The 27,500-nt window shown below is 45.0% G+C and overlaps 2 protein-coding genes across 35 annotated transcripts in view; both read right to left on the bottom strand.

The window, feature by feature from the left end:
- The window catches only part of LOC110497049 (protein unc-80 homolog), a 107,842-nt gene extending 94,044 nt beyond the window's left edge, over positions 1 to 13,798 (bottom strand). The window contains exons 1-7 of the mRNA XM_090239711.1: positions 13,375 to 13,798; positions 12,668 to 12,716; positions 11,969 to 12,125; positions 9,237 to 9,589; positions 8,932 to 9,055; positions 8,473 to 8,537; positions 7,912 to 8,057 (exon numbers count right to left, since the gene is read on the bottom strand). Of these exons, the coding sequence (XP_090095837.1) occupies positions 7,912 to 8,057; positions 8,473 to 8,537; positions 8,932 to 9,055; positions 9,237 to 9,589; positions 11,969 to 12,125; positions 12,668 to 12,716; positions 13,375 to 13,466 (986 nt within the window). The 5' untranslated portion in view covers positions 13,467 to 13,798. The remainder of the gene's footprint in view (positions 1 to 7,911; positions 8,058 to 8,472; positions 8,538 to 8,931; positions 9,056 to 9,236; positions 9,590 to 11,968; positions 12,126 to 12,667; positions 12,717 to 13,374) is intronic.
- An 867-nt stretch (positions 13,799 to 14,665) lies between these two features.
- LOC118965239 (microtubule-associated protein tau) overlaps positions 14,666 to 27,500 on the bottom strand; it is a 106,653-nt gene continuing 93,818 nt past the window's right edge. For 31 of the 34 annotated variants that reach the window (XM_090239677.1, XM_090239700.1, XM_090239678.1 and 28 more), the window contains 4 exons: positions 20,856 to 20,948; positions 19,361 to 19,442; positions 18,516 to 18,628; positions 14,666 to 18,003 (listed from right to left, as the gene is read on the bottom strand). In XM_090239677.1, the coding sequence (XP_090095803.1) occupies positions 17,788 to 18,003; positions 18,516 to 18,628; positions 19,361 to 19,442; positions 20,856 to 20,948 (504 nt within the window). In that variant the 3' untranslated portion in view covers positions 14,666 to 17,787. The remainder of the gene's footprint in view (positions 18,004 to 18,515; positions 18,629 to 19,360; positions 19,443 to 20,855; positions 20,949 to 27,500) is intronic. The other 3 variants (XM_090239681.1, XM_090239690.1, XM_090239710.1) reach the window with 2 other exon arrangements.

The following is a 27,500-nucleotide window of genomic DNA, read 5'->3' as shown; positions in this document are numbered from 1 at the left end:
AGAGAGAGAGAGGGTGGGAGGAAGTTAGTGACATGAATCTGTAAAGCCCTTTTGATATCAGCAGTTATCACAATGTGCCTTACAGTAACCCGGCCTGGACCCGGCCTAGACCCGGCCTGGACCCGGCCTGGACCCGGCCTGGACCCGGCCTTTTGCAAATAGTTGTTAAAGGCAGGACTTGTTACTGTAGTTTATGATTTGTAAACAGCCTAACTGAGCTCAAATGATCAAATCAGCACCTCCAAAAAAAAAACTAGATTGATGTCTGATATTATGTTCTAGCTCTGCAAAGAACAATCTGTAAATCTCTGACTGAAATCACTTGCATCTGCCTCAAATGAAATTACCAGTCCCCATCATTTCCTGCCACGTTCATCACTTACAGTGCGTTCAGAATTTATTCACAGACCCCTTGACTTTTTCCACATTTTGTTATGTTACAGCCATATTCTAAAATTGATTTAATTGTTTTTTTACCTCATCATTCTAAACACAATACCCCTTAATGACAAGCAAAAACAGGGTTTTAGAAATGTTTGCAAATGTATAAAAAAATAAAAAGTGTAAATATCACATTTACATAATTAATTATTCAGACCCTTTACTCAGTACTTTGCTGAAGCAGCCTGGAGTATGACGCTACAAGCTCGGCCCACCTGTATTTGGGTAACTGTAAAGTAAATATGGACAGTTATTCTAACATGGTCAATGTGCACATTAGAATTTGGTAAGGACCACACATCGTTGCATCCTCGACTTGCATGTTCTGTTACTATGATTTACCACATTCTAAATGTGATTTCTGTCATTCTGAGCACCGTGGGTGAACACCCTAGTCATGCTACGCACCCATATGGGACCCTAGTCATGCTACGCACCCATATGGGACCCTAGTCATGCTACGCACCCATATACAACAAGGCCCTGTAGCATGTGTTAAACAACAAGGCCCTGTAGCATGTGTTATACAACAAGGCCCTGTATTATGTGTTAAACAACAAGGCCCTGTAGCATGTGTTAAACAACAAGGCCCTGTATTATGTGTTAAACAACAAGGCCCTGTATTATGTGTTAAACAACAAGGCCCTGTAGCATGTGTTATACAACAAGGCCCTGTAGCATGTGTTATACAACAAGGCCCTGTATTATGTGTTAAACAACAAGGCCCTGTATTATGTGTTAAACAACAAGGCCCTGTATTATGTGTTAAACAACAAGGCCCTGTATTATGTGTTAAACAACAAGGCCCTGTAGCATGTGTTAAACAACAAGGCCCTGTAGCATGTGTTAAACAACAAGGCCCTGTATTATGTGTTAAACAACAAGGCCCTGTAGCATGTGTTAAACAACAAGGCCCTGTATTATGTGTTAAACAACAAGGCCCTGTAGCATGTGTTAAACAACAAGGCCCTGTATTATGTGTTAAACAACAAGGCCCTGTAGCATGTGTTAAACAACAAGGCCCTGTATTATGTGTTAAACAACAAGGCCCTGTAGCGTGTGTTAAACAACAAGGCCCTGTATTATGTGTTAAACAACAAGGCCCTGTAGCGTGTGTTAAACAACAAGGCCCTGTATTATGTGTTAAACAACAAGGCCCTGTAGCGTGTGTTAAATAACAAGGCCCTGTATTATGTGTTAAACAACAAGGCCCTGTAGCGTGTGTTAAACAACAAGGTCCTGTATTATGTGTTATACAACAAGGCCCTGTAGCATGTGTTAAACAACAAGGCCCTGTAGCGTGTGTTAAATAACAAGGCCCTGCAGCGTGTGTTAAACAACAAGGCCCTGTAGCGTGTGTTAAATAACAAGGCCCTGCAGCGTGTGTTTCTGTGGAGATTTAGAGACTGGATTTTCAGCCTACGTGAGCCCACTATCAATAAGACTTTAGCTCAGCAGCCGAGATGAAGGTCACTGGCTGGTGGCTCATATTTATTAAGTCACACTGTAGAAAAACAGTTTACAATGAGACACGAAACTAGCTTTTCTTATTGGACATGCTCAGGGAGCCCCTCCTTGTTTCAATCTATCTTGGTTACGCTTGATGCCTTATGAATACAGCCCTGGTGCATGGCAAAGGAGCCGATATACAGGGCTACACCGCACCACAACAATAGAATTAGATTTATACTGTAGTGAAAGCAGAGAGGGGGAGGAGGGAGGGAGGGGGAAGCATTTCATCTTAGCTGTACTATTAAACTGAGTCGGGTTGAGACGGTCAATACTAGAAGAATCAATGTCAGAGTACAGGATGCAGGAGCAGTATTGTGTTACACTGTCTAAACGACACACGCACACTCAAAGCTTTCGGTTGGTGTTGTGGAGAGGTTGCTGTGGCGACTGAGTGACGTACATACACCCACCCCCAGGAGAGACACTGCCCAACCTGGACTCCCTCCATTGCAGCAGGGGTTGCCATGGAAACTGCATCAGCATCGCATCACAGTGGGAAGGAGTGATTGGAGTGCATGGCAACACCGGAGCTGTACGTCAGCTGTATTAATCAGGGGAGAGAGCTTATTTAGATTCACAGCTGGAAGTCCTATAAATGTGAATCTCATGAAGAGAGATGGATTGTTTCACTCTGCTGTCACACTGCATTAAGGTGAGGATGGCTGGGAGACATCTCTCTCATTCTCCATACCCAATATCCACATTAAATCAACCAGGGGTGGACTGTCCATATGGCATTTTGGGCAAATACAAGATGGGCTGGTCGATTTTTAGCCCAGGGGGCCTCAAGAAAAAAAAATGGGCCGATATGGGGGCCTCAAGGAAAAACATTGTCCGGTGTGTTAGAAATGACAGGGCCGATTTCTGGTCCCAGTCCGCCTCTGATGGAACCTATGATTGAATGTGTTGCATTACTGAATTCAAACAGTATAGAGATCCTATTAAATTACTAGAGGGGATTTGTCATAAACCCTAAAAGTTTCAGAATGGGGTGAAAATGGCAGCCATATTGGACAGCGAGAAATCCCACCCAGTCTAATGTGAATGAATGGCAGCCATATTGGACAGGGAGAAATCCCACCCAGTCTAATGTGAATGAATGGCAGCCATATTGGACAGGGAGAAATCCCACCCAGTCTAATGTGAATGAATGGCAGCCATATTGGACAGGGAGAAATCCAACCCAGTCTAATGTGAATGAATGGCAGCCATATTGGACAGGGAGAAATCCCACCCAGTCTAATGTGAATGAATGGCAGCCATATTGGACAGGGAGAAATCCCACCCAGTCTAATGTGAATGAATGGCAGCCATATTGGACAGGGAGAAATCCCACCCAGTCTAATGTGAATGAATGGCAGCCATATTGGACAGGGAGAAATCCAACCCAGTCTAATGTGAATGAATGGCAGCCATATTGGACAGGGAGAAATCCAACCCAGTCTAATGTGAATGAATGGCAGCCATATTGGACAGGGAGAAATCCCACCCAGTCTAATGTGAATGAATGGCAGCCATATTGGACAGGGAGAAATCCAACCCAGTCTAATGTGAATGAATGGCAGTAGAGACATAATCCTGATTTTACTGATGGAGAATAAAAGTGAAATAGGCATGTGATATATCAGAAATTGCGTAACAGAATTATTGTCAACCTAAAATATTGTTATATAATTACAGTTTATACAGGTTTTATACAAAGTTTATGTATATATATAGCCTCTAAAATATATGTAAACAGACCATAAATGTCAAAATGTTTCCTTTCCTGGAAAGCTGAGAGTGCTGTTATATGATACAATATCAGAATATGTTGTAGTTACAACTTGTCTGAGTCCTATCATCAACTGATTTCAGACAGTGTATGGCTGTGACTGCATTGTTTGAATGGCTATGGCTAACTTACAGTCAGGTCAAACATTGCAGTCATAATAACAGAAAAGTAGCTGCATTTGCATTTGTTTAAGCTGTTTTCTACTTAAATGTATTAAGATACCTTCATAAGAATGAGCTAATGATGCACGACTTCTTCCGGCAGAGAACATGTGCTCTCTTGTCAGGACACTGTTGTTCAGTGAAGCTAGCCAACAACACAGCTTACACATTCACTTCAAACTGAAGTTGGAAAGAGACACTGTTGTTCAGGGAAGCTAGCCAACAACACAGCTTACACATTCACTTCAAACTGAAGTTGGAAAGAGACACTGTTGTTCAGGGAAGCTAGCCAACAACACAGCTTACACATTCACTTCAAACTGAAGTTGGAAAGAGACACTGCTGTTCAGGGAAGCTAGCCAACAACACAGCTTACACATTCACTTCAAACTGAAGTTGGAAAGAGACACTGTTGTTCAGGGAAGCTAGCCAACAACACAGCTTACACATTCACTTCAAACTGAAGTTGGAAAGAGACACTGCTGTTCAGGGAAGCTAGCCAACAACACAGCTTACACATTCACTTCAAACTGAAGTTGGAAAGAGACACTGCTGTTCAGGGAAGCTAGCCAACAACACAGCTTACACATTCACTTCAAACTGAAGTTGGAAAGAGACACTGTTGTTCAGGGAAGCTAGCCAACAACACAGCTTACACATTCACTTCAAACTGAAGTTGGAAAGACTGCAAACTAGCTGCATTTAGATTCATTTGACATTTATTTGTATATATATCCATAAATATTATGCCAGCAGATTCATGATTTCGACTAGTTGAGAAACGCTGCCCGCCTGTCTTGTCTCATCCCTACTCCCGACCCCTACACGTTCATTACTGTGAGACAGCTGGAGATGTCAGAGAGACAGACCGCAGGTTTTATACAAATCTCCGCTATTGAAAACCAATTGCTAGTCTATGCTTTTTACAGTGGAGATCATGTTTATACATTGTCTGGCTGGGCTAATGAGACAGTGGATTGCTCGGTCAGATGGAACAGAGTAAATAGGCATTTTAACGTCATAGATTTAGCTGGTGGTAACTTGCGGAATAGACACCGGCTTGAATGCTCTTTTAACCAATCAGCTTCCAGGATTAGACCAACCTGTTGTATAAACTCTTACATTCAACACTCACAGTTTTACCCTAAAATGAATTCATCATTAACTGGATGCATGCCAAATCATTTAAATCCAAATCGTTATTCTTCCCCCTAAGCGGGCACAGGTTGGGCACTGGGTCTGAGGGTCAGGTTGGGAAGTGGGTCTGAGGGTCAGGTTGGGCACTGGGTCTGAGGGTCAGGTTGGGCACTGGGTCTGAGGGTCAGGTTGGGCACTGGGTCTGAGGGTCAGGTTGGGCACTGGGTCTGAGGGTCAGGTTGGGCATTGGGTCTGAGGGTCAGCTTGGGCAGTGGGTCTGAGGGTCAGGTTGGGCACTGGGTCTGAGGGTCAGGTTGGGCATTGGGTCTGAGGGTCAGCTTGGGCAGTGGGTCTGAGGGTCAAATTGGGCAGTGGGTCTGAGGGTCAGGTTGGGCAGTGGGTCTGAGGGTCAGCTTGGGCAGTGGGTCTGAGGGTTGAATTGGGCAGTGGGTCTGAGGGTCAAATTGGGCAGTGGGTCTGAGGGTCAGCTTGGGCAGTGGGTCTGAGGGTCAAATTGGGCAATGTCTATCCATTATTATGCCTGATGCTCTGGGCCAATGTACAGAGTTGGAGACTGGAAGGGCCAGCATTAGACACACACACACACACACACACTGACAGTGCCAGCATCAGACATGCACACACACACTGGCAGTGCCAGCATTAGACATGCACCATGTTAGTTTAGCATCATTACCCTGGGTAAAGTGTCTCATTGGTAAGAGCAGGCAGACAGGGAGAGACAGATCTGTTTCAGTCTCTGTCTATATCTGGTGTCTGCCTGGGAGGCTGAGAGGAACAAGTTGTAACTCATTATACTGATCATAATACACAAGGGATGGAGTGGAACCTCTGAATGAGCGCTCGTGTGTGTGTGTGTGTGTGTGTGTGTGTGTGTGTGTGTGTGTGTGTGTGTGTGTGTGTGTGTGTGTGTGTGTGTGTGTGTGTGTGTGTGTGTGTGTGTGTGTGTGTGTGCTGTGAGCTACTGAGCCATACTAAGCTATGATGAACAGGTGAAGCTGCAGGCTACATTATATAACATTAATCTAGATGAATGCAGCCAGTTTGTTCTTTCTAGACTGCTATAAGGTCAACATGTACTAGTCCTGTATAATAGTAACGTTACAGTCAGTCAGGCTACTATACTGGACAGCAATGCCTTCACCTTCATACAACATCATATGCATGCGACATGACAGTTCCATTAAAGGGGCAATCTGGGATTCAAACAACGAATACAGTGGCAAGAAAAAGTATGTGAACCCTTCGGAATCATTTTCTGCAGAAATTGGTCATAAAATCAGATCTGATCTTCATCTAAGTCACAACAACAGACAAACACAGTCTGCTTAAACTAATAACACACAAATTATTGTATTTTTCTTGTCTATATTGAATACATAATTTAAACATTCACAGTGTAGTTTGGAAAAAGTATGTCAAACCCTAGGCTAATGACGTCTCCAAAGGCTAATTGGAGTCAGGAGTCAACTAACCTGGAGTCCAATCAATGAGACGAGATTGTAGATGTTGGTTAGACCTGCCCTGCCCCATAAAAAACACTCACAAAATTTGAGTTTGCAATTCACAAGAAGCATTGCCTGATGTGAACCATGCCTTGAACAAAATAGATCTCAGAAGACCCAAAATTAAGAATTGTTGACTTGCATAAAGCTGGAAAGGGTTACAAAAGTATCTCTAAAAGCCTTGATGGTCATCAGTTCACGATAAGACAAATTGTCTATAAATGGAGAAAGTTCGGCACTGTTGCTACTCTCCCTAGGAGTGGCCGTCGTGCAAAGACGACTGCAAGAGTACAGTGCAGAATGCCTCATGAGGTTAAGAAGAATCCTAGAGTATCAGCTAAAGACAAAGAAATCTCTGGAACATTCTAACATCTCTGTTGACGAGTCTACAAAACATAAAACACTAAACAAGAATGGTGTTCATGGGAGGACGGATGAAGACACTGCTGTTCAAAAAAAACATTGCTGCACGTCTGAAGTTAAAATAGCATCTGGATGTTCCACAGCGCTACTGGCTTAATATTCTGTGACAGATGAAACTAAAGTTGAGTTGTTGAAGGAACACACAACACTATGTGTGGAGAAAAAAAGGCAAAGCACACCAACATCAAAACCTCAACCCAACTGTAAAGTATGGTGGAGGGAGCATCATGGTTTGGGGCTGCTTTTCTGCCTCAGGGCCTGGACAGCTTGCTATCATCAAGTTTATCAAGACATTTTGCAGGAGAATGTTAGGCTATCTGTCTGTCAATTGAAGCTCAACAGAAGTTGGGTGACGCAACAGGACAACGAACCAAAACACAGAAGTAAATCAACAACAGAAGAAAATACGCCTTCTGGAGAGGCCCAGTCAGAGTCCTGACCTCAACCCGATTGAGATGCTGTGGCATGACCTCAAGAGAGCGGTTCACACCAGACATCCCAAGAATATTGCTGAACTGAACCAGTTTTATAAAGAGGATCGGACCAAACTTCCTCCTGACCGTTGTGCAGGTCTGATCCACAACTACAGAACATTTTTGGTTGAGGTTATTGCTGCCAGAGTAGGGTCTACCAGTTATTAAAACCAAGGGTTCACATACTTTTTCCACCCTGTACTGTGAATGTTTCCACGGTGTGTTCAATAAGACATGAAAAAGTATATTTTGTTTGTGTGTTATTAGTTTAAGCAGACTGTGTTTGTCTATTGTTGTGACCAATTTATGTAGAGGTTCAGGTAATTCCAAAGGGTTCACATTAATTTCTTGCCACTGTATCTGTACCAATCCCTTTAATGTCTCCTTACTGTTCACATGTTCCATGTATCATATGTCGTGTGTGTGTGTGTTTTGTATGAACTGCACAGTTCATAACGGCTTACTTCTTCTTGGCGATCCCTTTGTCGAGTGGAGCCTGTCGCGTTGACGGCCCACCTCTTTCCACTGAGTTGCCGCGGCGACAGCTCTGCTCTCCAGCCCCGGGGGAGGATGAATCTGATTGGGCCGTTTCACAGACCACCTGGAAACCCTGCAGACAGAGCAAATAAGAGTCTGTCAGTCAAGAGGTTTCTAGTCTCTTCTAATCAGATGCTACGCACACACACACACAGATCATACCAGCAAGGGGAATTTTTTAAAACCTTTATTTAACTAGGCAAGTCATTTAAGAATAAATGATTATTTACAATGACGGCCTACCCCGGCCAAACCCGGACAACGCTGAGCCAATTGTGCGCCGTCCTATGGGACTCCCAATCATGGCTGGATGTGATACAGCCTGGATTTAAACCAGAGACTGTAGTGACACCTCTTGCACTGAGATGCAGTGCCTTAGACCTCTGCGCCACTTGGGAGTGATAACAATATTAGCAGAGGCCCTGGGGGGGAGAGGGGGCTGGAGGAGGGGTACAGCTGTCACACTGCTGCCTGAGACGAACACTCACCATGGGGCCTTGGTTTCTGGACCCACAGGGGCTACACTGGTTGTTCACCGGGGAGTTCCTCTTGGCTGTTGACAAAACAGGTGGTAGTTTACAGAATAGAATCTAACAGAATAGAATCTAATAGAATAGAATCTAACAGAATAGAATCTAACAGAATATAATCTAATAGAATAGAATAGAATGCACTCTTAGTAAAAAAAGGATTCCAAAAGGGTTCTTTGGCTGTCCCCATAAGAGGTCCCTTTGAAGAACTCTTTTCGGTTCCAGGAACCCTCTATGGACAGGGCAGAAGATCCCTTTTAGGGTCTAGACTGTAGAATAGACTAAAATATAACTTTTGTTACTATGGTATTTGGTTTGGATATTACTAATGTCTCATGTAAAACAGCAGAGTAGAACTCATATGATTCCATAGAGTCAGTACTACACGCTTTCTTTGGTGTCCTCTGGGTGTCTCACCTGTCACAATGTTCCTCACAGGCTTGATGAGGGCAGAGAAGGCGGGGACGTCAGGTTGCCGGTGCTCCCACATTGGCTGCCATATGATGAGACCACTGGCCAATCGGAAAGTCAGATCAGACTCCTAGACAACACAGCGAAAAAGTTTACAGACACACACAGACACACACAGACACACAAACACACACAGACACACAAACACAGTAGGGAACCAAAGCATTCCCAGAGCCATGAAACACAACCACAGCATCTATCCACACAGATCAATAGGCGGTAGTCCAGCAGGAAGGATGAATCAGAGGTACCTTGATGCGGTGAATGAGGGGAGCAAAGAGGAAGACAAACAGCTCCACAGTGGCCATGCTCTTGTGGAAGAGCTTGGTGCGGGCGTGCTCATCCTCCTCCAGGGACCCACTACAGCGTGGCGCTCCTGACCCAGAACCGGTCCCTGATCCTGGGCCACCTTGGCCACCTCTGGCTGGCGGGGAACCCTGGTTCCCAATCCCCATTGGCTGGAGGAAGGCTGAGCTGCTGCTGCCTCCCGACCATCCGTGGCCCAGGCTGGGCTCCTGGTTGCACTCCTGGGCCGCCTCCAGTAGCATCCAGTGAAGGGTATGGAGCAGCTTGGTCTCCGCCACGCCCAGCTTGTCCTGGTGACCTGTGGTTAGAGGGGGGTTAGGGGTGAGGGGTCAGAGCAGGGGTGTCAAACATATGGCCTGTTCAATGCGGCCCACTGGTGGTTTGATCACAGAGGCCCTAAACCCAGAGGCCCAACATTGCAATACTTCCGGGAATGCTTTGTGGAGCACAGAATCCGCTTAACTACTTAATAAAACCAAATCGAAACCGTGTAGAAATTATAATGGTCCGACATTTACACTCTGTCCAGCTTGATAACAGTCATCTATAGTCTCTTCACTCTGTCCAGCTTGATAACAGTCATTTACAGTCTCTACACTCTGTCCAGCTTGATAACAGTCATTTACAGTCTCTTCACTCTGTCCAGCTTGATAACAGTCATTTATAGTCTCTTCACTCTGTCCAGCTTGATAACAGTCATTTACAGTCTCTTCACTCTGTCCAGCTTGATAACAGTCATCTATAGTCTCTTCACTCTGTCCAGCTTGATAACAGTCATTTACAGTCTCTACACTCTGTCCAGCTTGATAACAGTCATTTACAGTCTCTTCACTCTGTCCAGCTTGATAACAGTCATTTATAGTCTCTTCACTCTGTCCAGCTTGATAACAGTCATCTATAGTCTCTTCACTCTGTCCAGCTTGATAACAGTCATTTATAGTCTCTTCACTCTGTCCAGCTTGATAACAGTCATTTACAGTCTCTTCACTCTGTCCAGCTTGATAACAGTCATTTATAGTCTCTTCACTCTGTCCAGCTTGATAACAGTCATCTATAGTCTCTTCACTCTGTCCAGCTTGATAACAGTCATTTACAGTCTCTTCACTCTGTCCAGCTTGATAACAGTCATTTACAGTCTCTTCCCTCTGCCCAGCTTGATAACAGTCATTTACAGTCTCTTCACTCTGTCCAGCTTGATAACAGTCATTTACAGTCTCTTCCCTCTGTCCAGCTTGATAACAGTCATTTATAGTCTCTTCACTCTGTCCAGCTTGATAACAGTCATTTACAGTCTCTTCCCTCTGCCCAGCTTGATAACAGTCATTTACAGTCTCTTCCCTCTGCCCAGCTTGATAACAGTCATTTACAGTCTCTTCCCTCTGTCCAGCTTGATAACAGTTATCGATACGAAAGCTAGACAGTTAGGGAGCATCGAAATTTCAAAAAGTAATGGATAGAGGACAAATTTTGGCCATTTAAGTGTGGCCCGCGGGCCAAATAACTTTGACACTCCTGGGTCAGAGATTAGTGTTTGATTGGTGTGATGGGATGCATGTGTGTGTGTGGTGGGAGGGGGGGTGCATTACTGTATTCATGTCTGTGTGTGTATGTCTGAGTGTGTGTGAATTACTGTATTCATGTCTGTATTACTGTATGCGTGTCTGTGTGTGAATTACTGTATGCGTGTCTGTGTGTGTATGTCTGAGTGTGTGTGAATTACTGTATTCATGTCTGTATTACTGTATGCGTGTCTGTGTGTGAATTACTGTATGCATGTCTGTGTGTGCATGTCTGTGTATGCATGTCTGTGTATGTATGTCTGTGTGTGTGAATTACTGTATGTGTGTCTGTATTACTGTATGTGTGTCTGTATTACTGTGTGTGTGTCTGTCTTACTGTATGCGTGTCTGTATTACTGTATGCGTGTCTGTATTACTGTATGCGTGTCTGTATTACTGTATGTGTGTCTTATTACTGTATGCGTGTCTGTATTACTGTATTCCTGTCTGTATTACTGTATGCGTGTCTGTATTACTGTATGCGTGTCTGTATTACTGTATGCGTGTCTGTATTACTGTATGTGTGTCTTATTACTGTATGCGTGTCTGTATTACTGTATTCCTGTCTGTATTACTGTATGCGTGTCTGTATTACTGTCTGCGTGTCTGTATTACTGTATTCATGTCTGTGTTACTGTATTCATGTCTGTATTACTGTATTCATGTCTGTATTACTGTATTCATGTCTGTATTACTGTATTCATGTCTGTATTACTGTATGCTAGTCTGTATTACTGTATGCGTGTCTGTATTACTGTATGCGTGTCTGTATTACTGTATGTGTGTCTGTATTACTGTATGCTAGTCTGTATTACTGTATTCGTGTCTGTATTACTGTATGCGTGTCTGTATTACTGTATGCGTGTCTGTATTACTGTATGTGTGTCTGTATTACTGTATGTGTGTCTGTATTACTGTATGCGTGTCTGTATTACTGTATGTGTGTCTGTATTACTGTATGTGTGTCTGTATTACTGTATGTGTGTCTGTATTACTGTATGCGTGTCTGTATTACTGTATGTGTGTCTGTATTACTGTATGTGTGTCTGTATTACTGTATCCGTGTCTGTGTGCGTGCCTGTGCATGCATGTGTGTGTCTGCGTCCATGTGTGTTTACCCAGCTTGTTCCTGTTAGAGAGCAGGATGGCGGTGCAGTGGAGCACGTGGGGCAGGGCGGCCTGGACCAGCTCCCAGCGAGAGATGCTCTGGATGGCCTCCGACAGCACCGGGGAGAGACCGTGGAGCTTGTTTTCCACCAGCACCCGCTCAAAGGACTAGGAGAGAGACACAGTGGCCCGTATTCATTAAATGTCTCCGAGTAGGAGTGCTGATCTGGGATCAGGTCCCCCTGTCCATGTAATCCTATTTGTTATTATGTAAAAGGTAAACCTGATCCTAGATCAGCACTCCTACTTGGAGATGCTTCATGAACATGGGCCAGTGACGTCTCTGAGCCAGAAACTGAAGGGCCATTGAGTGCCAGTGGATGTGGCCCATATGTGTCCTCAAGCAAAGTAATATGGCTTGGGGAAAGCAGCAAGCCTGAGTTATTGCCCAATTTACTATATGGTCATACACTCAAAGACGTGTTATTACAATGTATAGATTAATTATAAAGACGAGTTTGAACTAGCTACAATTCATAGTAATAACAGTTTAAACACAAGGACAAGGTACAGAATGTAACAGATCAAACTCCAATCTGCTAAATGCAACTGGAAAATGCTCCCCTAATTCGCCGGTGCGGTGAGGCCGCGGGAGAAGCAGAGCGATGATTCATTCTAATCATAACTATTCCATTAAGAAAATGGCTTACCACACAAGATGCCTCATATTGTTTCCCCAACTTCGGCCTCAGAAACGCGCTGCAATCATGAAAACATTGGAGCGTGTTTAATTTTCATTACATCATTGATTGAAAATAATATCATTAGCTACATAGGGTAAATTGAATAGGCTGTGACGCAAATGTTGGAGCTAGATGCCAAAACGTCTTCGTGCAAGCGGCCAGTGGTATCATCCAAATGATAAAATATGATCGCTTATACCGCTCATAGCCTAGCCCTACCTCTAGAAATAACAGTGAACATACTGTATACATGTCAGATGGCTTCAGCCGTAGGTTACAGCGGATGCATGATAAGGCAATCACCTTCACCTTATCCCAACCATGTCTACAGGTGTGACATCTTAGCCTGCCCCCCCTCCTCCTCCTCTAGAACGAGAACTAGCTGTTTTTCTCAGGGTTTTTTCTTTTCATTTTGTTGTATGTATGGATGTATTGAATAGGCTACAATAGCCTAACCAAATGAACTGACGCATTGCCTGATATGACAACCCTGTCAACGGGTGTATAATGAGTAAAATGATTGACACTCACATAAAAAACCTTCTATACAGATGTAACACACATTTTAATTTACAACCTAAGGGAGCGAGTTAGCTTGGTTGACATATAATCTCACCCCCGTATATTCTGAGCAGCGGCAAACACCTGTTATCAATGACTGTCACGACACTAACCTGGTCTGCCTCCACAAGAAGGTCTGGATCGGGAACGGTATACCCTTGCCGCACTCCGTGTCGGTCTCATCCAGGCTTTTCCGCTTCACCATCTTGTCGACTTGTCGCGGTCCAGACGTAGCTGGGTCCGGTCGTCCCAGGTGATGTGATGCCTCACGACATGATTCCGTTCGGCTTGTGTAAAATGGCTGCAAATGTCGGCGGTGGTAGAGGTAACAGAGCGAGATCTATATGGTTTCAGCACCTCCTTCGGAGCAGCGGCAGCGGGGAACTGCAGAGTGATCTATCACACAGCGGCGCGGGGGGGGGGGGGGGGGGGGGGGGGGTTGTTAAAACGCAATACGACTACTAGGAAGTAAGAACAGATGCCTTCCTTACCAACATGAGTATGACCGGGGCGGCTACTGGGAACAGTAGGCTAAACGACGAGAAAAAAACACCGATATAAAAGCAGAATCGGTTTACACACAACATGCGGCACATTCAGGCTGGAGTATTTCTCCACACATATTTAATCTATCCCCATATGAATAACATATGAATAACAACAGGTTGTTTAATTACCTTGAAATAAAACCCCTGTATTGATTACATTAACATTTCATGATATGACACGTCACTAAAGGGGAATAAAATAACCCACAAATACCTTATAGTGATATTCACACAATTACGATTATTGGTCGGCTGTACAGCTATTAAACGTGTTATCTAAAAAAAAAAACATGACAGTGATCTGTTCTGATGGGCACAACCTTTTGGCCCAACAACATCTGTTGTTCAGATGGGCCCAAATACATCCGTTGCATGCAGTTAGCCTTCCCAAATTACATCACCTAAAATGACTCCATGAATTACCCTTCACATAATCTCTTCCCTGTCGCTCTCTCGCTTTCTCGCTCTCTCTCTGTCATTCTCTCTGTCACACCCTGGCCATAGAGAGGCTTTTATTCTCTATTTTGGTTAGGCCAGGGTGTGACTAGGGTGAGCATTCTAGTTTCTTTATTTCTATGTTTCTATGTTTTCTAATGTGGGTAGTTATCTTTGTTGGTGGCACTATAGCCAAAGTCGTTTCTTTGTTTCTTGTTTTGTTGGCGACATTTACATAAATAAAGGAAAATGTACGCTCACCACGCTGCACCTTGGTCGGTCAATTCCACCATGACGCCCGTGACACTCAGTAGCATGCAATCTAGCACTCACAGTCCCAATAACGTAATGCAGACACATTTATGACATTTTAAAAACAGCTCATTATATTTGGGAAGACCCAGAAAATGTTTCAAACGAATGTATTTAGTTCATTTTATTATTTTATTCCTGTTGTTATTATGTTGGAGTGTTTTGTCAACAGCATTGTTTCAAACATTGTAAAGTGTGCACATCTACATGGTCTCTTTAAATAGACTTAAAACAGGCAAAGTGTTGTGGGAGGGGGAGGAGGAGGGAAGAAGGGGTTTGAGAAAAACACTGAAGGGTAACCAACATCTGGAAATTGGGGGTGGGAGGGAGGGAATCACAAATGGTGACAGATAAAAGTAAGCTAGAACATTTTGATCAAACACGTACAAGTTGAGAATGACTTCCTTTTCCTTCCACTACGTCCCTTCATTACTCTAACCTTCTTTCCTCAGGAAGTCCCGTCCGTACGATCCGACTGGGACATTTTCACAGTGTACAACCATAGCTGCTATTTTTCATGGAATGTTTATTTAAATATAAAGCTTCAGACACGTTCTGCGTAGTTACACAAGCGACGGCAGGCCCTTAGCTCATTCAAGGTCCATGTTCTTGCTACTCTAAACGTAAGAGAAAGGCTTATTGGAAGCAAACGTATTAGTCTAAGGCTGGTACAAAGCGGTTATAGACTGTGTTCACTGACTAGACACAGTATAGTCCCTAGCTACAGTGTTCACTCTCTAGATCTTTAATGTCTATAACTCGGTGCTATTAGGTCACTCACTGGCTTTTGTCACGTCAGCATAACAGCGACTGTTTGGTGAAAATCACAGAGCTACTGTATGTAAAATGAATGCTCACATCACTGAAGCAGAAAAGCAGCCTGATGGCTCGTGGAAGAGGTCTATTGGAAAGCGAGGGTTTTATAGCATTGTAACTTGACATGACAGCATGTGCCAATCTAGTTCAGCCACCGTGACATCAACACTACCATTTGCACTATTAATGAGATAAAACAAACTCAACAAAACCACATTTTGTCCAATAATTCAGCAAATTACATCATGAAGTCATATAGTCACATGACTAAAACAAAATCAATTCTAATAGTAAACATCCCATTGTCTGCCAATGAATTGAAACAAGCTTGTCTGAACAGCTATTTCTTACCGTTACAGTTGTAACATGTTGCATTGTATTGAATTGTGTTGTGTTGTAGATTAATTGTTGTTCACAAACGTAACAGCCTCCTGTCTACGAGACACATACAGGACCTGGGATACTGGATCAGATACACTGCATGATCAAAAGTATGTGGACAGCTGCTCATCAAACATCTCATTCCAAAATCATGGGCATTAACCTCTTTTTTTAAATGTTCACATAAAATGACATACCCAAATCTAGATTTGGTCCCCCCTTTGCCGCTATAACAGCCATCCACTCTTCTGAGAAGGCTTTCCACTAGATGTTGGTACATTGCTGCGAGGACTTTCTTCCATTCAGCCACGAGCATTAGTGAGGCTGGGCACTGATGTTGGGTGATTAGGCCTGGTTCGCAGTTGGCGTTCCAATTCATCCCAAAGGTGTTTGATGGGGGTTGAAGTCAGGGCTCTGTGCAAACCAGTCAAGTTCTTCCACACCGATCTCAACAAACTATTTCTGTATGGACCTGGCTTTGTGCACAGGGGCATTGTCATGCTGAAACGGGAAAGGGACTTCCCCAAACTGTTGCCACAAAGTTGGACACAGAATCGTCAAGAATGTCATTGTATGCTGTAGTGTTATGATTTCCCTTCACTGAACCTAAGGGGCCTAGCCCGAACCATGAAAAACAGCCCCAGACCATTATTCCTCCTCCACCAAACTTTACAGCTGGCACTATGCATTGGGGAAGGTAGCATTCTCCTGGCATCTGCCAAACCCAGATACTCCCGTTGGACTGCCAGATGGTGAAGCATGATTCATCACTCCAGAGAACGTATTTCCACTGCTCCAGAGTCCAATGGCAGCGAGCATTACACCACTCCAGCAGACTCTTGGCATTGTGCATGGTGATCGTAGGCTTGTGTGCGGTTGCTCGGCCATGGAAACCCATTTCATGAAGCCCCCGACGAACAGTTCTTGTGCTGATGTTGCTCCTTGAGAAAGTTTGGAACTCAGTAGTGAGTGTTGCAACCGAGGACAGACAGATGTTTACACACTACGCTCTTCAACACTTGGTGGTCCCGTTCTGTGCGCTTGTGTGGTCTACCACTTCGCAGCTGAGACGTTGTTGCTCCTAGACGTTTCCACTTTACAATAACAGCGCTTACAATTGCCCGGGGCAGCTCTGGCAGGGCAGAAATGTGAAAAACTGACTTGTTGGAAAGGTGGCATCCTATGATGGTGCCATGTTATAAGCCACTAAGCTCTTCAGTAAGGCAATTCTACTGCCAATGTTTGTCTATGGAGATTGCATGGCTGTGTGCTAAATTTTATACACCTGTCAGCAACGGGTGTGGCTGAAATAGCCGAATCCACTAACTTGAAGGGGTGTCCACATACTTTTGTATATATAGTGTATGTTGGGAATGAAACCAGGCTGGACCGCTTAATATCCTAGGCCAAATGGAATGTCTTTGAGATCATTGCCACACAATAAGAATCACTGTAAAGTCTTTGATAACCGATAATACCCTATCAACACTATCCCTGTACCTGTTTCAATGCCTAGCTAGCACACTGGTCATCTACAGTAATGTCCCAAAGAAAGTTCAACATGTAATGAAAAGAAGCCAAAAGAACAACACAACACACCCTAGCAGAGTCGAGCACATCCCTTAGAACAGAAAGAAGAAGAACAAACATCCTAGAGTCAGTCATTAAAATCCCCCTGGTGGTGGTAGTTTAAATAGCATGTTTTCCTATGGAGGAGCGAGAGGGGGAGTGGAATGATGGAAGATGGACTCTGATACTCTGAGTCATCTGGTTTCTTATCTTGGGGGACAACGGCGAAGGGTTGTTGCAGTGGAGGGCCGACGGAGAAATGTTGAAAGGGTCCAAGGGATCCAGGAGGTCCGAGGGGCGATGGAGGACCAGGAACCAGGGGGAGATGGAGGACCAGGAACCAGGGAGAGATGGAGGACCAGGTACCAGGGGGAGATGGAGGACCAGGAACCAGGCGGAGATGGAGGACCAGGAACCAGGGGGCGATGGAGGACCGGGAACCAGGGGGCGATGGAGGCAGGATGCTCATAAGCCTTGCTTGGCCAGGGCCATGGTGACGTCCTGGGCCAGTGTGGACAGCTGGGGGCAGTCCAGGAGGTTGAGGCTACCCGTGGAAGACACGTTGCTGAGACGGTGGGGGGATGTACCCCCGGTGCCACCTGGGGACAGGGTGATAACGTCTGCCCCGTGGTCCACGCGAGCCTTGGCCGTGTCACGGAACGTCAGCTTGTGGCTCTCGATCTGAGAAAGAGACAGAGAGAGAGGGGGGGTTAACCATGGCCCATGTTGGAATCAAACCCACAACCCTGCTGTTGCCAGCACCATGCTCTAAACTACTAAGCCATCTATGTAAACCTAGGTCGTGTCCATTAGGGCACGCAAGTGAACATGTTGGAATCAAACCCACAACCCTGCTGTTGCCAGCACCATGCTCTAAACTACTAAGCCATCTATGTAAACCTAGGTCGTGTCCATTAGGGCACGCAACTGAACATGTTGGAATCAAACCCACAACCCTGCTGTTGCCAGCACCATGCTCTAAACTACTAAGCCATCTATGTAAACCTACTGTAGGTCGTGTCCATTAGGGCATGCAACTGAACATGTTTTAAAACGTTTCGCAATCGAAAACGAAATTGAGGGTTCCTTATTGGAAAAGTCCAGGTAGTCCCTCCCTGTTTCAGTCCGTTTTCTTCTGTTTGGTGCCTAATGAACATGACCCTGTACTGTCCTTTTACTGTAGACTGTCTCACCATGATTTGTCCTCCCCCGGGGGTGTGACTGGCGTTGGCCAGTGAGCCCACTTTGGCCTCGGCCTTGTCCTTGAAGTCCAGCTTCACACTCTCAATGCGCACGTTACCACCCCCTGTAGGAGATGTAGAGAGGAAGGAGAGAGAAGAGGAGGAGAGAGGAGAGGAAGAGAACATGGGAGAGGAGAAGAAGAGAAGAGAAGGAAGCGAGGAGAATAGAGGAGGAGAGAGGAGAAGAAGAGAGGAGAGAGGAGAAGAGAGAGGAGAAGAAGAGAATAAGAGAGGAGAGAGGTGAAGAGAGAGGAGAAGAAGAGAAGAAGAGAGGAGAGAGGAGAGGAGTAGAAGAGATGAGAGAGGAGAAGAGAGAGGAGAAGAAGAGAAGAAGAGAGAAGAGAGGAGAAGAGAGAGGAGAAGAAGAGAAGAAGAGAGGAGAGGAGAAGAGAGAGGAGAAGAAGAGAAGAAGAGAGGAGAGAGGTGAAGAGAGAGGAGAAGAAGAGAAGAAGAGAGGAGAGAGGAGAGGGGTAGAAGAGAGGAGAGAGGAGAAGAGAGAGGAGAAGAAGAGAAGAAGAGAGGAGAAGTAAAGGATATGAATGAATCAATACTCATATAAACAGAAGCAATAGTTGAACTATGTAACTACACAGGACAAAATGCCTGTAGGATTAATATTCCATTGCTAATTAAACTACAGTTAGTGACTTGTCTGAGGTAAAGCATAAACATGTAATATATGAAAGTGTAACTAGAAATGTATTGTTCTTATGCCCTGTTCATCCAAAAGATTGGAATACTCTCTCTATTAAATAATCACTCAATATTAATGAATCAACTAAAAAAGTGCTGATTACCTGGTCGGTGACGGATGTTGGACATTGATCCACATTTGGAGGTGATGTGGCTCAGGTCTATCTTCTTGGTGGTAATGTGGACCTGCGAGAGGCGCATTCAGACACTGTCTTATACTGCACTGAGGGAAGGGACTGCCACATTTTAGATCTGAAGGGCTGTAGGACAATACCTTGAAATGATGCGGAATTTACCATAATTATTCTAATTATCTTCACTGAAAAATCATTAATAAAAATGCATACATTTAAGGAAGAACAGAAAGTAGCACTCAACAGGTTAATGACATCATCAATCTGTGAAACAAACTGCCTGAAGAATAGCGATCACTACAAAACCACTGTAAACCACCTCACTCAATAGAGACAGTTGGTAGACATCACACAAGACATCACTGACATCACACAATATGACACTGACATCACACAATATGACACTGACATCACACAATACGACACTGACATCACACAAGACATCACTGACATCACACAATATGACACTGACATCACACAAGACGACACTGACATCACACAAGACGACACTGACATCACACAAGACTACACTGACATCACACAATATGACACTGACATCACACAAGACGACACTGACATCACACAAGACGACACTGACATCACACAATACGACACTGACATCACACAAGACACCACTGACATCACACAAGACGACACTGACATCACACAAAACGACACTGACATCACCCAAGACAACACTGACATCACACAATCAACTGAAACCAGTCAATCTACCACAATAAACCAATCAATATAGAACATCAAAGCAGACACTAACACAACAACAAGCACTAAACACATTGGCCGTGTTCCAGACAATCTGCAAAGCAGTCAGAACCATATTTCACTACGCCTGGGTAGATGTCAGCTTTGCAGACCTTCTGGAATGTGGCTATTGATTACATCACAGAGAACACCCGTCCTAAGTGACAAGTCAGAGAACAGGTGTTTTAATGGATCTTCAGTGTTTATTTTGATTCAGTCCATGATGCTAGATGAACAATAGGTGGGTGGGCCAGGTGTCCTTTGAGTGACGTCTCTGTCTGGTGTGACAGGATACATACAGTTGAAACTCTATGGTAAATGACTATGTTAAAAGACTATTTAAAGGACTGTGTTAAAATACTATTTTAGGATTGTTTTTGATGACCCTGTATGCACAGCCAGGGTACTGTACTGAAAACCACTACGAGGTTAGGTAGCTGTGCTTTGTGCCAAGACTAAACTGAAAACTGAGTAAGGAATATGATTAAAAATCCAAATCGCCATGTCTTCATTAATCAAGACGCAAAGCAAAACAATAGAAAACACTGTCACAGTGATACCACGATTCACTATCCTCCATGCCTGTTGGTTAGTGAGTGAGAGGTTGGTTAGAGCAGGGTGTGTAGACACACTGTGTTGGTTAGTGAGTGAGAGGTTGGATAGAGCAGGGTGTGTAGACACACTGTGTTGAGACACTCACGTTTCCCCCGGTGGGTGCGTACTGGATTTTGTCCAGGGAGCCACACTTAGATTGGACATGGCTAAAGTCCAGTTTAACACTTGGAATGAAGACCTGAGGACGACAGCATCCATACTCTGTAACACTCAGACATTCATTCCTCTGTTTATTACAATTAGTTCATTCTGTGGTTTATTCACTAGCTCGCAAGCCCATTCAGTCAGTTATTCATTCACCCATTCATTCATCCATCCATCCATATATACATACATTAATTAATTAATGAATCCATCGATTCATTAATTCATTAATTCGTTCATTAACCCATCAATTAATTAATTAATTCATTCATTAACCCACCCAACCATTAATTAAACCATTCATCCCATCAATTCATTCCTTCATTCATTCTCCAATGGCATAGTTGGAGGACATAGTAGGAAGAGATAGTTGGAGGACATAGTTGGAGGAGATAGTTGGAGGAGATAGTTGTAGGACATAATTGGAGGACATAGTAGGAGGAGATAGTTGGAGGACATTGTAGGAGGAGATAGTAGGAGGAGATAGTTGGAGGACATAGTAGGAGGACATAGTTGGAGGACATAGTTGGAGGACATAGTAGCAGGACATAGTTGGAGGACATAGTAGGAGGACATCCTTGGAGGACATAGTAGCAGGACATAGTTGGAGGAGATAGTAGCAGGACATAGTTGGAGGACATAGTAGCAGGACATAGTAGCAGGACATAGTAGGAGGACATAGTTGGAGGACATAGTTGGAGGAGATAGTAGCAGGACATAGTTGGAGGAGATAGATATAATATAATAGGAACATGGGACATCAAAACGTTGTCGTTTTGACATCATCCTGCTACTCTGCTACTATTCTGTACCCTGTTTTGAAGAGAATTACCATGGTACATGAAGCACACACTTAATACAGACTAACAGATGTTCCTGTTCTTCCAAGATGGCGTAGCAGTAGGACGTGTTGTCGTGTTCCTTGTATATATCGTTTGTTTTCGTTTCGTTTTCGTTTTTTTCTTCACATATCTTTAAAACTTTTTGCTGAACCTCAACTTCTTCTAAATACTCTCCTGCAACCCGCCTCACCCAACGTAGCTTTTTTCCTAAAGTATTTATATTTACTTCGGATCTGGAACCCCTCAACTGAAGCTAGCCAACTAACTACCAGCTTCAGCAAAACATTGCTAGCGGTCTTCAGCTAACCGGTCAGCTAACCGGTCATCAGCTAACCTTTAGCTCGGAAAGCTCTCGCCAGTTCGAACAACGCGACTCTAACCAGAGCATAACGGACCTATCTTTTATTTTATTTTTCACCCCCGGATTCCCATCGCAAACGGAACATTTTGAGCTCCTGGGCTACAATATCCAGACCCACGACCGGTCCATTGATGTCACCGCATGAAGAGGAATAAACAGACTCCCCCCATCGCGACGTCCCCAAAGGCTAACTCTCTAGCCCTTGCTATCTCCTTGCTTGCAAATTCGGCCTGCTAACTGCTAGCTTGTTTAGCCCGGTCCGCTAACTGCTACCGTGTTTAGCACCGTCTACTAACTGTTAGCTTGTTAGCACAGGCCTGCTAACCATCTGAATCGCCGCGTCCCAAACACTCACTGAACCCATATTTACTTTCTATCCCTTTTCGATTTTTAATTTGTTTATACCTTCCGGTAACCTGCCTCACCCAATGTGATACGGAACCGCTATTATCTTTACATTTTTAGAACACACTCAAGAACCTTCAGAAGCTAACCAGCTAACTGGCTACAAGCTATTTAGTCATTGTTAGTTTTCTAACCTGGATAACACTCGCCAGTCCAGCTTCCCTGCCCCATCCACCGCTGCCCCTTGGACACTGATCACTTGGCTACATAGCTGATGCAGGCTGGACTGTCCATTAATTCACGGTAATCCATTCTGCTTGTTTATGTTTTATCTGTCGGCCCCAGCCGCACTTAGGCTCTGTGTGTAGTTAATCCGACCCTCTCTGCCTAATCTATCGCCATTCTACCTGCTGTTGTTGTGCTAGCTGATTAGCTGTTGTTGTCTCACCTACTGTTTTAGCTAGCTCTCCCAATTCAACACCTGTGATTACTGTATGCCTTGCTATATGTCTCTCTCAAATGTCAATATGCCTTGTATACTGTTGTGCAGGTTAGTTATCATTGTTTTAGTTTACAATGGAGCCCCTAGTTCCACTCTTTATACCCCTGATACCTCCTTTGTCCCACCCCCCACACATGCGGTGACCTCACCCATTACAACCAGCATGTCCAGAGATACAACCTCTCTCATCATCACCCAGTGCCTGGGCTTACCTCCGCTGTACCCGCACCCCACCATACCCCTGTTTGCGCATTATGCCCTGAATATATTCTACCATGCCCAGAAACCTGCTCCTCTTATTCTCTGTCCCCAACGCCCTAGGCGACCAGTTTTGATAGCCTTCAGCCGCACCCTCATACTACTCCTTCTCTGTTCCGCGGGTGATGTGGAGGTAAACCCAGGCCCTGCATGTCCCCAGGCACCCTCATTTGTTGACTTCTGTGATCGAAAAAGCCTTGGTTTCATGCATGTCAACATCAGAAGCCTCCTCCCTAAGTGTGTCTTACTCACTGCTCTAGCACACTCTGCTAACCCTGATGTCCTTGCCGTGTCTGAATCCTGGCTCAGGAAGGCCACCAAAAATTCTGAGATTTCCATACCCAACTATAACATCTTCCGTCAAGATAGAACTGCCAAAGGGGGAGGAGTTGCAGTCTACTGCAGAGATAGCCTGCAAAGTAATGTCATACTCTCCAGGTCCATACCCAAACAGTTTGAACTACTAATTTTGAAAATTACTCTCTCCAGAAATAAGTCTCTCACTGTTGCCGCCTGCTACCGACCCCCCTCAGCTCCCAGCTGTGCCCTGGACACCATTTGTGAATTGATCGCCCCCCATCTAGCTTCAGAGTTTGTTCTGTTAGGTGACCTAAACTGGGATATGCTTAACACCCCGGCAGTCCTACAATCTAAGCTAGATGCCCTCAATCTCACTCAAATCATCAAGGAACCCACCAGGTACAACCCTAACTCTGTAAACAAGGGCACCCTCATTGACGTCATCCTGACCAACTGGCCCTCCAAATACACCTCCGCTGTCTACAACCAGGATCTCAGCGATCACTGCCTCATTGCCTGTATCCGCTACGGAGCCGCAGTCAAACGACCACCCCTCATCACTGTCAAACGCTCCCTAAAACACTTCTGTGAGCAGGCCTTTCTAATCGACCTGGCCCGGGTATCCTGGAAGGACATTGACCTCATCCCGTCAGTTGAGGATGCCTGGTCTTTCTTTAAAAGTAACTTCCTCACCATTTTAGATAAGCATGCTCCGTTCAAAAAATGCAGAACTAAGAACAGATATAGCCCCTGGTTCACTCCAGACCTGACTGCCCTCGACCAGCACAAAAACATCCTGTGGCAGACTGCGCTAACATCGAATAGTCCCCGCGATATGCAACTGTTCAGGGAAGTCAGGAACCAATACACACAGTCAGTCAGGAAAGCTAAAGCCAACTTCTTCAGGCAGAAGTTTGCATCCTGTAGCTCCAACTCCAAAAAGTTCTGGGACACTGTGAAGTCCATGGAGAACAAGAGCACCTCCTCCCAGCTGCCCACTGCACTGAGACTAGGTAACATGGTCACCACCGATAAATCCATGATTATCGAAAACTTCAACAAGCATTTCTCAACGGCTGGCCATGCCTTCCGCCTGGCTACTCCAACCTCGGACAACAGCTCCCCCCCCCCCCGCAGCTACTCGCCCAAGCCTCTCCAGGTTCTCCTTTACCCAAATCCAGATAGCAGATGTCCTGAAAGAGCTGCAAAACCTGGACCCGTACAAATCAGCTGGGCTGGACAATCTGGACCCTCTATTCCTGAAACTATCCGCCGCCATTGTCGCAACCCCTATTACCAGCCTGTTCAACCTCTCTTTCATATCGTCTGAGATCCCCAAGGATTGGAAAGCTGCCGCAGTCATCCCCCTCTTCAAAGGGGGCGACACCCTGGACCCAAACTGTTACAGACCTATATCCATCCTGCCCTGCCTATCTAAGGTCTTCGAAAGCCAAGTCAACAAACAGGTCACTGACCATCTTGAATCCCACCGTACCTTCTCCGCTGTGCAATCTGGTTTCCGAGCCGGTCACGGGTGTACCTCAGCCACGCTCAAGGTACTAAACGATATCATAACCGCCATCGATAAAAGACAGTACTGTGCAGCCGTCTTCATAGACCTTGCCAAGGCTTTCGACTCTGTCAATCACCGTATTCTTATCGGCAGACTCAGTAGCCTCGGTTTTTCGGATGACTGCCTTGCCTGGTTTACCAATTACTTTGCAGACAGAGTTCAGTGTGTCAAATCGGAGGGCATGCTGTCCGGTCCTCTGGCAGTCTCTATGGGGGTGCCACAGGGTTCAATTCTCGGGCCGACTCTTTTCTCTGTATATATCAATGATGTTTCTCATGCTGCGGGCGATTCCCTGATCCACCTCTACGCAGACGACACCATTCTATATACTTCCGGCCCGTCCTTGGACACTGTGCTATCTAACCTTCAAACGAGCTTCAATGCCATACAGCACTCCTTCCGTGGCCTCCAACTGCTCTTAAACGCTAGTAAAACCAAATGCATGCTTTTCAACCGTTCGCTGCCTGCACCCGCACGCCTGACCAGCATCACCACCCTGGATGGTTCCGACCTTGAATATGTGGACATCTATAAGTACCTAGGTGTCTGGCTAGACTCTAAACTCTCCTTCCAGACCCATATCAAACATCTCCAATCGAAAATCAAATCAAGAGTCGGCTTTCTATTCCGCAACAAAGCCTCCTTCACTCACGCCGCCAAACTTACCCTAGTAAAACTGACTATCCTACCGATCCTCGACTTCGGCGACGTCATCTACAAAATTGCTTCCAACACTCTACTCAGCAAACTGGATGCAGTTTATCACAGTGCCATCCGTTTTGTCACTAAAGCACCTTATACCACCCACCACTGCGACTTGTATGCTCTAGTCGGCTGGCCCTCGCTACATATTCGTCGCCAGACCCACTGGCTCCAGGTCATCTACAAGTCCATGCTAGGTAAAGCTCCGCCTTATCTCAGTTCACTGGTTACGATGGCAACACCCATCCGTAGCACGCGCTCCAGCAGGTGTATCTCACTGATCATCCCTAAAGCCAACACCTCATTTGGCCGCCTTTCGTTCCAGTTCTCTGCTGCCTGTGACTGGAACGAATTGCAAAAATCGCTGAAGTTGGAGACTTTTATCTCCCTCACCAACTTCAAACATCTGCTATCCGAGCAGCTAACCGATCGCTGCAGCTGTACATAGTCTATTGGTAAATAGCCCACCCATTTTCACCTACCTCATCCCCATACTGTTTTTATTTATTTATTTTTATTTTTCTGCTCTTTTGCACACCAATCTCTACCTGTACATAACCATCTGATCATTTATCACTCCAGTGTTAATCTGCATAATTGTAATTATTTGCCTACCTTCTCATGCCTTTTGCACACAATGTATATATAGACTCCCCTTTTTTCTACTGTGTTATTGACTTGTTAATTGTTTACTCCATGTGTAACTCTGTGTTGTCTGTTCACACTGCTATGCCTTATCTTGGCCAGGTCGCAGTTGCAAATGAGAACTTGTTCTCAACTAGCCTACCTGGTTAAATAGAGGTGAAATAAAATAAAAAAATAAAAAGATCAATTAGAGAAATACACAGTACCAATGAAACCAGAGGTAAGACAATGGACCGGGGACCACCTGAGAGAAAGGGTTGAGAAAACCCAGATAAAAGAGAGGAAAATCAAGGCAGGAATGATTATCCTTGGATCCACACTGAAACAAGTCCACCTTCTGGTTTAAAATCTCAATCTAAAAACCAACAAAAAACTGTATATGCCTCTTTATAAGATGTGTGAAAAGCTCAATGTGTAATTTTTGATTTATTTGTATCGATTTTATTGTCATTTAACAGACGCTCTTTTCCAGAGCGACTTACATGAGCAAAAAAGGTTAAATGCCTTGCTCAAGAGCACATAGACCAATGTTTTACCTAGTTGGCTCTAGGGATACGAACCAGCAACCTTTCAGTTACTGGCCCAACGCTCTTAACCGCTAGGCTATCTGCCACCCGGTACTCTTAACCGCTAGGCTATCTGCCACCCGGTACTCTTAACCGCTAGGCTATCTGCCGCCCGGTACTCTTAACCGCTAGGCTATCTGCCACCCGGTACTCTTAACCGCTAGGCTATCTGCCGCCCGGTACTCTTAACCGCTAGGCTATCTGCCGCCCGGTACTCTTAACCGCTAGGCTATCTGCCGCCCGGTACTCTTAACCGCTAGGCTATCTGCCGCCCGGTACTCTTAACCGCTAGGCTATCTGCCGCCCGGTACTCTTAACCGCTAGGCTATCTGCCGCCCGGTACTCTTAACCGCTAGGCTATCTGCCTGCCCGGTACTCTTAACCGCTAGGCTATCTGCCACCCGGTACTCTTAACCGCTAGGCTATCTGCCGCCCGGTACTCTTAACCGCTAGGCTATCTGCCACCCGGTACTCGCATTGACATTAGTACAT

Source organism: Oncorhynchus mykiss, chromosome 7 (assembly GCF_057628025.1).
Source record: "Oncorhynchus mykiss isolate SJ-2025 chromosome 7, ASM5762802v1, whole genome shotgun sequence".
NCBI classification, from domain to species: domain Eukaryota; kingdom Metazoa; phylum Chordata; class Actinopteri; order Salmoniformes; family Salmonidae; genus Oncorhynchus; species Oncorhynchus mykiss.
This window is presented reverse-complemented; position numbering and strand designations above follow the sequence as displayed.